Source organism: Notolepis coatsorum, assembly GCF_963971535.1.
Source record: "Notolepis coatsorum genome assembly, chromosome: 7".
Taxonomy (NCBI): domain Eukaryota; kingdom Metazoa; phylum Chordata; class Actinopteri; order Aulopiformes; family Paralepididae; genus Notolepis; species Notolepis coatsorum.
The window spans coordinates 52,527,709-52,540,383 of NC_140171.1; the positions used below are offsets into that span (position 1 = coordinate 52,527,709).

Sequence of the window (12,675 nt, forward strand, 5' to 3'; positions counted from 1 at the left end):
GCATCCTGCACAACATTGTCATGAGAGCCGGTCTGCCCATGGATGTGGATCTGCATCCTGAGGAGCACGGAGATGAAGACCCGGAGCCACCTGTCCACCTGCCTCATGTGCGAGCAGATGAGGGCAGCCATGTCAGGAAAAACATAGTCACAAATGATTACACCTGATATGCTTTGCTGTCTCTGCAACCAAATAAAGTTGTCTTGAAAATACAAATAGGCCTACATCATTCGGCCTATACCACCAAATATTCAATGAAAAGTAAGAAAAATAACTCCTCTCCTTTGGGTGCTGGGTTAAGTTATAATCAAAATAAAGAGGTGGAGTAAAATAAAATGAAGTTAAGCACAATTGAATATAATATAATTATGAAATCAAATATAGGCCAGGGCCCTCATTTATCAATGGTGCGTACGCACAGATATGTGTGTAACCCGTGCGTACGATCATTTCTAAGCAAAGTGTGGGATTTATCAATTTGAACGTGTGCTTGACTTTGTGCGTATATATATGCGTACCTGGCGCCCAGCGGTAGAATATGAAGACTGCAGACGGACGGCATTATGCTTTCATTAGTTTCATGCATTAGTTTCAACAATGATGTGTTCTGTATGACCCGTAATTCACTATAGTTCATTGTAAAATAGCGACATTAGTGTAATTATTGTCAAACCCTAAATAGCATTTGGAATAGGTATTTCCGAATGAATTCAGCCTGGTTCATAGCGTTATTATAATAATAATAATAATATATAGATATAGGGCAGTCTATTTGCAGAGAGAGAACATAATAATATTAAGTATAGTCCGCTACCCGAGACACATTCTCCTTGATTTGTACCGTAATTTGAGACCCAAAACGCAGTGTTGGATGTCGATGTCGTAATTTCCCCAACCCCCCCCAACTACATACAATATCCATATATCAATAACAGGAGGCCAAGAAAGGATTTTACGCCAGGTTACCCAACATCATCGGAGCAATAGACTGTACCCATGTAGCTTTCAAAGCTCCATCAATAAACAAATCCAGTAATGTGAACGGGATTCCACTCGGTCAATGTACAGATAATCTGCGATGCGCATTTTGGCTGATAATGTCGTTGCCGGTGGCTGGGAGGAACACGACTCATTCAGGCCTAATTGTATTTAATTCAATTGTAATGTTATTACTGGGGAATCTATAATTAAAACATCACTTAAATGCAGATCAGGGTTATCCACTGACTGAAGCCATAATGACTCTGACCAGAACCACAGGCTCACAAGCGCACAATAGGCATTGTAGAGCGCAGAGTTGGCCGGCTGAAATTGATTTCATTTCAGTCATTACAGTGCTTAATGTCAGGTCAGCTTGTCATTTATTTCTGTCAATGTGCTGGTTCTGTAGCAGGACTGGGTCAGTCAACATCCTTGGCTCCCGGCGCACCAAAGATAGTCTACACGCTCCCTCCTCTTCAGCGGAGTTGTCTGTGAAGTGTGAACTTGACAACTTCATTGGATTTATTTATTCTCTAAAAATGTTTATAATCATACGATTAAATATTGTTTAAAATAAAACGCTAAATACTATTATTCTGTGTGTCATGTTTCCAAATAAGATTGTTCACAACGGGAAATGCTGTATACGTTGAATTAGTTGGTTAGACCTCGGTGATCAATCTCGCTCTCAGTGAAGTTTCTCAGAGTTCCCTCGGCTTAGTCCATTATTTCACATCCCATGGGGGTGTTTCATGACCATATATGGATAATCGTGCACGAGCATAGACGTTAAGAACAAATGGTATTTATCAACACAGAGTGTGCGTGGGACACGTCTACGCACGTGTGATAAATCCAGATTTTTCTGTACGTACACACATTCTAAATTCTGTGCTTAAGAACGAAAATAGAACACTTTCTAAGAATTGTTGATAAATGAGGGCCCAGGGCTGTACAACTGTTAATAAAGAGATGAATAAAATTAAATGGGATATAACCTAAATTAAATATAACACAATAGAATATAGTACAATTATAAGTTTTTTTTTAGATGGGATATAAACTAAATTAAATATAGCACAATAGAATAGAATAGAATTATGAAATCAAATATAGGCCAGGGCTGTACAACTTTCAATAAAGAGGTTGAGTAAAATGAAATGAGATATAAACTAAATTAAATATAGCACAATATAATATAATTATTAAATCAAATATAGGCCAGGGCTGTACAACTGTTAATAAAGAGGTTGAATAAAATTAAATGGGATATAACCTAAATTAAATATAACACAATAGAATATAGTACAATTATAAGTTTTTTTTTTTATAGGAATAGGACATGACAAACCTATGCAATGATGAAAGATAGTGACAAAAACAAAGGATGCAATGTGTCATGAAAATACAAATTAAGCAAGCTCTATACATTACGCAATAAATGGAATACTAATGGTGAAAAATACTGTTATGTATATGCCTCATTTCGGGTTTGTTTTTCACCGTCCTGATATTTGCCAACAGCGCTGTCAGGTGCAGCCTGCGCTGGAGCAAATCAGGAGACAATTGCACACCTATGGGCGTGTTTGCGCTAGTATCTCATCCGCGCAATATCTTTAGTGAATAGCACACAAAGACGGAGCAGATACCATGTGCAAATCGTGCGCAGTTAAGGGTGCTATTAGCACCGCGCAAACCATTCTTTGTGAATTCGCCCCCGAGTTGTGTGGTCGGAGTTCTGGCTTGTGCTCCAAGCTAGCCGGGCAGCTTCAGACAGGCTGCACACAGGGACTGGTAACACAAAGGTTTTAAACCACATCCACAATTTCTGATGCTTAATTATTCCCTCAGAGCGATGCAATTACTTAGATCCATTTTGTATCTTGACGAACGCCAGTATATTACTAAGCACTAGGGTTATCTAGCTAGCTAGATCCAAGATATCACATCAGTCTGAGAGATGAATATATGCATCGGGAATACATGATTTCATCCATCTGTTGTCGATGGATAAAACTTTAGTTTGCATGTCGTGGAGTGGATTAAAACTTTGCCCGACCCACTTGGAATGCAGCCAGAACACAGACCTGAGTAATTCAGCCAACGGCAATGAATCAATTACACTACTGAATTTCAATAGTATTTCATACCACTTTATATAAGAAAATCTAAACTCTGTTACCCAGCCATCCTCCACAAACTAAGTATGATGGGGTCTCCTCTGACCTGCTGTGTGGCAGTGGTTGCCCTCTGCTCTGCCTGCATCAGCCGCCTCTGGAGACGACTGGCCTTCTCTTGGTACTCTGCCAGCTGTCTCTCATTCTAGACACAGACAGCTAGTTTTCATGAGTTTCATCACTAATACACATACACTCTACCGTTTAAAACACAAATACACTCCAATGTATAATGATAAGTGCATGTGTGTGTTTTTTACACTGACCTCTGCAACAGTCTCATGATCAGTCTCCAGCTGGATCTCTAGCTCTTGAGACCGTTGCTTCTGTCGGTTCAACTCCGTTCTGAAAGCATATGAACCATGAGCTGAATTGTGTATACAGTATATATTTGTATTTACATTTTTCATTTTATTTAATAAAATCAATTTTTTTATTAAGATTGTTTACAAAATAGCATTTTTTTTTCATTTTCACATGTTTCCATCAATCAACCCACACTGATCAATGTTGTGTAACCTCACTCTTGCTTAAAGCAAAACAAGTCCATATTATTTCTAGCTGCTACTGAGATGTTGGTGTACATCCACCTCCAGATTCAGATGATTTATTATCACATCTTCATATAAAAGTACAGGAGTGAAATTATTTGGTTTGGTTCCTCGACCTTACAGCAGCAATGGTAATAGAATACAATAAAGCAATATAAGTAGCATGAAATAGCAGCATACAAATTATATTAAAGTAGCATTAATTAATATAGCACAATATATAATAGAAACATATATTTGATTTGATTTGACATTTAAAAAAAAATACAAGATTCCAGAAAACATCAAAGGATGCTACACAAAAAAGTCAAGACTTATTTCCATTGTGGTCCTTGGTCTCAGACAGACAAGCAATACAAAACATGACCACAAATAACAAACTACATAGACATGTACATTTTAAATGCAGTACAAAAAGTAGCCACAGACAACAATGTATCAGACAACATTTTAATGCATTTTAAAATCTAGTTTTTAACATTGTCGAGGAGTCATGATTTGACTTTTTTCTTAAAATCGTGTCGGCTACTAATGCATTTTAGCTGTGAAGGTAGCAAATTCCAATTTGTGGCTCCCCAGATTTTAAAAGAACATTTGCCCATATTTGTTTTGAGTAGTATAGTACAGTGTGGATACAGTCTGTAAAGTGCAGTGTGTGTGCAGTAGATGTGTATATGTGCGTGTGTTTAATTGTTCTCATGTTTGTGTGTGATTGTGTGTGTGCGTGTGTGGGGGGAATAAACTGTCGCGGAGTCTGCTGGTCTGAGACAGTGGTACAGTCTGCCAGACGGCATCAGCTGAAACAGTCTGTGGTTGGGGGTCTTTGATAATCTTGTGGACTTTTCTGACGTCCATTGTATATATCCTGGATGGAGGGAAGCTCACATCCACTGATGTTCTGAGCTCCTTGGTCTTACAGGCGTTAACACTTTGAGTGCCAGCAGGGGGCGCCAGAAATAGCACTTGAGTGCCAACGTCCACTTCAATGATAGAGCTCTCATATTTGCGAACGCATAAACTACATCTTAAATTATGGCTATGTGTATAATCTGGCCGTCGCTTATCAACGACTTGTTTGCAGTCAACATTGTCGAAACAGATTGTTTTTTTTTAATCGGTTCATTTCCGTTTTATACCATTTTGAAAAACTCTTTTTTTGAAAGTTTCAGGAAAATATAAAGATTCTGTGATAAACACCCTTTACTGGAATATTCTGGAATACACAAAAAACGTTGTCATTTTTCTGCCTATTTATGAATTGTTTTCAAATAAACGTTAGATTATCGATAGTATATAATAATAATAATAATAATAATGTGTACTTATGCACGCTATAGAAGCGGGCTGAAAAATCGATTATCTCATTTCCTGATCAGCACACACACACACACACAGGGCCCACGTTGATATCTCTGTGAAAAAAGCTCTGATTATCCTAAGACTGGTAAAATAGATTCCTTACCTCAGATCAGATGTTCTCCAAAAAGATTATTCCAATTCCTGATCGCCATTCCATTCAGCATGAACAAACGAGTAATCTCGTCATTGGCACTCAAAGCGTTGAGAGAGGTTGTATTTTGGAATGCTTAGCTAGAACATGAGTGCTTCTCAATGTCCTCCCTTGTAATCTTTTTCTTTGTCAGTAATTTAGCCCCTTTGTTATTAGTGTACATATGACATGGTGTATGTTTGTTCATTGATGCGACAGTGCCTGGCAACTGTTTTTTTCTTTATGATCTGTCTTGATGTGTATTTGTGACTATAAAATCTGAAAATAAAATATATTTAAAAAAAACGATGCCACCGATGTAGGCCGTTTTGTCGTTGTTGGTAATCCGCTGTTTGTGGAAAATGTCCAATAAAGAAAATTGCAAATTAAAAATAAACTTGTATGGTGTGGGGGTTTGGTGTGTCTCTGGTGTGCATGGGGGCTTGGTGTGTCTCTGGTGTGCATGGGGGCTTGGTGTGTCTCAGGTGTTCATAATAATAATTCATTGTATTTGTAAAGCGCTTCTCAGGAACACAAAGTCACTGACATTAGGTGGGGAAAACAGAGAAAACAAAGAAACAAAAGGAACATAAGACCACAGGGAAACAGGGAAAACAGCATGATACACAGAAAACATAAGGCCACAGTAACAAAGATCAAAACAGGTTGGAGGGGTGGGGGGGGGTTAAGGTTGGGGAAGGTTGAAGGCTAGGGCGAACAGGTGGGTTTTGAGGCGGGATTCGAAGGTGGAGAGTGTGGGGGAGTCTCTGATGGTCTGAGGGAGGGAGTTCCAGAGTCGACGTGCAGTGCGTGAGAAGGCCCGATCACCAATGTTTTTGAGCTTGGATGAAGGGACAGTGAGGGAAGCAGTGGAGGACCGGAGGGAACGGGTGGGGCGGTAGGGAAGAAGAAGGTCAGTCGGTAGGGGGGGGGGGGGGGGGGCGGCTATGGAGGGCTTTGAAGGTGAGGAGTAGTGTTTTGAAGTTGATGCGTTCCTTGATCGGGAGCCAGTGTAGAGTGGAGGACAGGAGTGATGTGTTCACGGGACCGGGTGTTAGTGAGGAGGCGGTCGGCTGAGTTTTGGACCATCTGCAGTTCATGGAGGGAGCGGGAGGTGATGCCAGTGAGGAGGGAGTTGCAATAGTTGAGGCGGGAGGAGATGAAGGCATGGGGGCTTGGCATGTCTCTGGTGTGCATGGGGGCTTGGTGTGTCTCTGGTGTGCATGGGGGCTTGGTATGTATCAGGTGTTCATGGGGCTTGGTATGTCTCTGGTGTTCATGGGGGCTTGGTATGTATCAGGTGTTCATGGGGGCTTGGTATGTCTCTGGTGTTCATGGGGGCTTGGTACTGTATGTATCAGGTGTTCATGGGGGCTTGGTATGTCTCTGGTGTGCTTTGATGTTTCTTCCTTAACACTTTCAGTGCCGTTCACGTAGAACTACGTTTCTGTCGTCCGATCGTTGAGTGCCGGAAACGTAGATCTACGTTTCTGTCACGGTATTTCTTTCATTATCTATATCCATTCATAATTCAGCGGGGCACCTTGTGCATACTGTTCTGAGTGTCTCTGAGCTGGCAGACGGTATTATACCGCCCTCTAACGCCTTCGGCCAGTAATGCACCCGGTTAGAAACGGGTTAGTTTATTTTCTATACTGAGCGTGGGGGCGGGTCCTAAACACTCCGGCAAAACACACGCTTCTAGGGATGGCTTGGACAACTGACCCCGCCCGCCCGTTGAAGAGCAATGCCCAATAACGTCGGAGGCACGATCGCTGTGGATAACTGGAATGGCGATGAGATTATTGGATTCTTTTTTTTCCATTACTTCAGAGACCAGGTAAGGACACCATATATGAAAGCTTGCGTTGATCTGATATTTATTTCTACTGCGATTGAAGCTATATGTGTTTATGTGTCTAGCTGTTCTGCCGTTGGGTTGCAGGAGGCAGGGGGCGCGCCGGTCTAAGCCACATTGCATGCGTGCACGACAAAGGATAATAGTGATGATCTAGCGTTGATTTCAGGAAGATCCGATAATCGGGCGAAAAATGACAACGTGTTTATTGAATTACACAAAAACGCTGTTTGTGTCTTTTCCCTGGAATTGCTCAAAAGCGGCCGGACTATGTTCATATTCAAAACGGTATAAAATGGAAATGTACGGATGAAAAAATAATCAGTTTTTTGCACATTGACCAGAAGCAGCTCAATGAGACTCAAGGACGTTATTAGACCCATAGCGATACTATCAAATATAAGTTTAGTTCTACAAACTACAACTACGTTTACATGGGGTTAATGGGCGGCACGGAAGTAGTCACTTCCCAGAAGGGGCGTGGCACTCAATGTGTTAATTCGTCTCACCTCCCTTTTATCTAGGGTGTGTTGTTGGCTGGTGAGTTTGGTTATGGCAAGCTTGACTCTAAATTGTATCCATCCTTATCTCTCCTGCCTCCACATATCAAGGATGGTGATGCTATCCAGGGTCCTGAACTGACCTTTGCTAAAGAGCTTGTTCTTAAAAAAGGAGTACACTCCACTTTTCTGCAAAATAATGATCTTTAATTTACCACTATATGACAAGATTGTTGTTCAATTGCATGCTCGTGTGTCCAATATTTACTGTGCTCCATTAACGCTTTCGCACAATGTACCCATTTAGTGGCCGGTACAAACTAGTTTAGCTGCGTTATCATCATCTCAAGAGTTTGTTTGTTTGTTTATTTACACATATAAAAATGATTACATATATAATACAATACAATCCACAAGGGATGTGTAGGAGAATTGCCTAAAAACCCTTGCATGTGGCTCGCCTGAGACGGCTGCAGCTGCAGATCGCTCTACCCCTTTCTGTACTTTTTCAAGTTCTACGTCTTTATTGTAATTTTTTTTTTTACCTGGACACAAGTCCTTATTTATTTAAGTCGTAAGAGTTTTTGTCCATCTGGCTGATGGGGGAATTACTTTCTCAACTCTTGAGCGGACAACAGCTGACCGGAGCGTCCTTTGTTTACATGAGAGATCAGCTGTTGTCGCTACGCAAACCAGCCGGCGGGCTACAGCCAACAAAACAACCCGGAGTTATCAAACATATTCCCGGAGGAGATACTAAGGACAAACGGTGGCTTTCGGGGATGTCGAGGAAGAGGGCGACGTGCGAGACAGAAGAGGGCTGAAGCAAGGAGAGAGAGAAGGAGATATAAACCATATCTCCCCTCCATTTTTATGGGTATCGTGAGGTCTCTGGCAAATAAGATGGATGAGTTGGCCGCGCTTGCCGGCAGTCAAAAGGAATACCGTGAGTGTAGCATTATGTGTTTTTCTGAGACATGGTTGCACACAGATATTCCCGATAGCAATGTCTCTATAGACGGGTTTCAGATTGTGCGCTCTGATCGTAACCGCGGGAGCGGCAAGCGAAAAGGAGGGGGGCTTGCTTTATTTATTAATAAGAGATGGTGTAACCCCAGCCATATTACGATCAAAGAGCGACACTGTGACCCGGATATAGAGATGTTAGCTGTAGGACTCAGACCATATTATTTGCCAAGAGAAATCCCCCATGTTATCATGATGGCGGTTTACATCCCCCCCTCTGCAAACCCGACTGCCCCGTGTGACGTCATCCACGGCGCTATTGCACATCTCCAGACGAAACACCCGAAGGCTCTAATCCTCATTTCAGGGGATGTTAACCATGTAAAACTGGACAAATCACTACCAAATTTCCAACAATACGTCAGCTGCCACACCAGGGAAAATAGGACCCTAGACCTGCTTTATGCCAACATCAAGGAGGCATACAGCTCCTCATCACTACCACAGCTGGGCCGGTCGGACCACAACCTGGTTCACCTCAACCACTGTTATGTGCCTCTGGTCAGAAGATAGCCTGCGACCAAAATAACTGTGAGAAGGTGGTCGGAGGAGGCCAAAGAGGCACTACAGGGCTGCTTTGAGGTCACAGACTGGCAGGCACTTTGTGAGCCCCACGGAGAGGACATTGATGGGTTTACATCAATGAGTGCATCACAGACTACATCAACTTTTGTGTGGACTCCAATGTTCCATCTAGGACTGTTACCTGCTACCCTAACAACAAGCCATGGGTCACTAAGGACATCAAAGCCCCACTGAATGAGAAGAAGAGGGCTTTCAACGCAGGTAACAGGGAGGTCAAACGAGTTCAGGGGCTTCTGAGAATCAATCTCAGGCCATGGTTAGACTAGTGTATTTGTGGCGTTTTTTATACGTTTTTGAATACGTTTCATGTCCCTATTACACAGAAATGCGTTTTTTGGCGTTTTTTTGTGGATACGGCTGAAACGCAAAATTGTGTTTGCGTTTTGGAGAAACGCTAAAAAACGTGCAGACAACAGCGTGTAGTCTGCATGAGCCGTTGTTGCGAAAATGCCCATGCGCAGTAGATACCATCTGCGTGCCCTTCCGGTGACAGAGAGCTGTCCCAAACCAAATAGCTGCAGCTACTATGTGTTGTCAAGTTATTGTTATAAGGACCCCAGTCCAAGCTACAACAGTCTGCATCCCCTTAACAATTGTTTGTATTGAGCCGTATTGTATTGTACCCATATGCAATATGTTAAAGAAAGTTTACATCCATTCATTCTGCTAGCATTACCGATTGGCACTGCCACTGGATAACATGAGCTAGTGTTAGCTATCAAACCCTGTTAGCTCAAAGCTCCTCTTTCAACTTAACAAGCATTAAACAAAATGGCCCAGTCATCTATTCACCTTTGTTTAATACACACAGCGTTGTCTCTAATGTTATCTAACCACTGATAGCTCCCGATATCATCAGTTTGGTGCTGGCTAAGTAGCGTGAGCTAACGTTAGCTTCTAGCCACAATGCTATACTGTTATAATGGCAAATTCCATTGACGTTAGCATGCAGCTAACAATGCTACCGATCGTTTTTTAGACTAAACTATCCGCTCTTGGTGGTCACTTGTGTTGATGTTAGTTTTGTTTCATCAACAAATGACAGGCAGAACACACAGTGAATGTATCCGTTTTGTTTATTGCACTTTTATTAGGCTTTGCTGAAAAAGAATTGCTGCATTGAGTAAATAGGCAAGATGGTGGCGCGGCATAGGCGCCTGCCTTATTGACATTTTCTTTGCTGGAGCTTCCAGGAAGTGTATTGGCACATTCAAAAGTTCTGATTGGTTGAAATTGCCTTCATGTTTGCCACCTACTGCCACCTACTGCTTTGGCAGTGTACTACATCAGTGTGCTCGGGTGACAAAAACGAGAAAAAAAACGAAAGTGTGACTCGAGGCGCACAACGTCGCGGCGAAACGCATATGACAATGATACGAAAATGAAACTAAAGGTGTAACCGCACCCTCAGAGAGGGCAAAGACAAATACAGGAGGAAGTTGGAAGGCCAGCTGGAGAACAATAACATCAAACAAGTGTGGACTGGAATGCAGACCATAACCGGCATTAAACCGGCGGGGGGAAGGGGAGTGGATGGAGATGTAGACCGGGCTAATGAGCTAAACCTGTTTTTACAATAGGTTTGATCAGGGCTGGACTGGGACCAAAAATCGACCCTGGCATTTTTGGCCCAGACCGGCCCACCATAATCGGTCGGACACCACCCACCAGTACACCATCCTTACGGTCCCCTTAAATATGCGTACCTACTGTACTATTCCCCCAAACCACTACAAAGCTGGGTAGTAAGTGCCATGGACAAGTGTACCAGTGCAAGTGGACCAGTGTACTCACTCACTCTTGGCTGTATCTTGTTTTGGGTGGTGATGTAAAAACATCTGCATTATAGCAGGCTCAGGATGGGCAAAGTAGTCTATAGCCTGTTCATCCCTGTCTCTCTCCTCCACAACCTGGCTTGACTAGACATAAGGAGAGAGAGCTGATTACAATTAACTGGTACATTCAGGTCCAGAATTGTTGGAATTCCCTGACAAAGATGTGCAAAGATCTGTACAATTTAAACAATACCATACTGGTAAGTGGTAATGAGCAAATAGTTGTTTATTCAATGAATGCATGGAGCTGTTCCATCTTATTTCATTTGATACTAACTACTCCGTTCATACAGATTTCAAGTATTCAAATATCAATGATGAATATTGCATAAGGTTTACACAGTTAATAGATCACCTTCTTGTTTTATATTCATGTTCAGAGAGGAGTAATAGTTAGATCTCTGTATGTGATTTATATGGCAATTAAATCAATGGTGTGCTTGTTTGTTTGGGGAGTTTGACCTACAGTTAATGTGCCTACCACGTGAAGATGCATGATCAATGGACAGCACAAAAACAATTTGTATAGGTGGAGACTAGAGCTACCACAATAATAAGTTATAAGAGTAAGTAATCCATACCATATATATCCTAATAGTTACCTTATTACCATAATTGGCTGAAAATGTACTTTGCTGCCTGTTGTGAATGTGTTTTTCCCTGTAGGCTAATACATAAGAGGCATACATTTTTTGCAGTTGAGCAAAAATGTGCAGTTGAGTAGGCTATATGTGCTGTGTTTTTATGTCTTCCATCGAGGACCACCTTGGAAATAAGTGTTTTAATGAATGCTTTTAGGTGATATCCTCAGGAATACAAATTGGTCAAGATAATTCGTTTTTATGATGTGTTTTTAATTTCCAAATACAAATCTAATCAAATCAAATAAGCTGTTTTTGCAGTTGAGCTACAGGTGTTGTATATTATACAGCCTTTTCATGCATCTTTATCAAGGGAACCCTTATCCTAATGATTTTTTAAATAATATTATGATGATACGATATGGACCTAGTAGTTGGGTCATCTGTGGCACTTAGTTTCTCAATGGATTTGTCATCTAGGAGGGTTAATAAATAAATTTAGCCAGGGTGTATTTTTAAAAAAGGCGGGGGAAATTTGTGAGACCAAAATCCCAAATGGCTGCCGTGGAAATTTACTTTTTAATGGTTTGACCTACAATGATGCACAATACATGATACCAGCCCCCTCTCAGTCATGTACCAGCCGCCTCTCAGTCATGTACCAGCCAGCCCCCTCTCAGTCATGTACCAGCCTCCTCTCAGTCATGTATACCAGCCCCCTCTCAGTTGTGTATACAAGCCCCCTCTCAGTCATGTACCAGCCCCCTCTCAGTCATGTGCCAGCCCCCTCTCAGTCCTGTATACCAGTCCCCTCTCAGTCATGTACCAGCCCCCTCTCAGTCATCTACCAGCCCCATCTCAGTCATGTACCACATGACTGGCGGGGGGGTGCTTAGTATGAGATGTGATTGGGCCAGCCCAGTGTCAGTCAGTACCAATACATGGTACCAGCCCCCTCTCAGTCATGTACCAGCCAGCCCCCTCTCAGTCCTGTATACCAGCCCCCTCTCTAGGGATGCCCCCCGGACCCCGGTTTTAAACGGGAACCGGTTCTATATTAGAAAATACCGGAGTATTTATAAGCTCTGACGT

At 42.1% G+C, this 12,675-nt stretch overlaps 1 protein-coding gene across 2 annotated transcripts in view; it reads right to left on the reverse strand.

Moving 5' to 3' along the window:
* The window catches only part of sclt1 (sodium channel and clathrin linker 1), an 85,257-nt gene that overhangs the window by 4,410 nt on the left and 68,172 nt on the right, over nucleotides 1-12,675 (reverse strand). For both annotated transcript variants that reach the window (XM_084318805.1, XM_084318806.1), the window contains exons 20-21: nucleotides 3,425-3,503; nucleotides 3,208-3,303 (exon numbers count right to left, since the gene is read on the reverse strand). In XM_084318805.1, coding sequence (XP_084174931.1) covers nucleotides 3,208-3,303; nucleotides 3,425-3,503 — 175 coding nt within the window. The remainder of the gene's footprint in view (nucleotides 1-3,207; nucleotides 3,304-3,424; nucleotides 3,504-12,675) is intronic.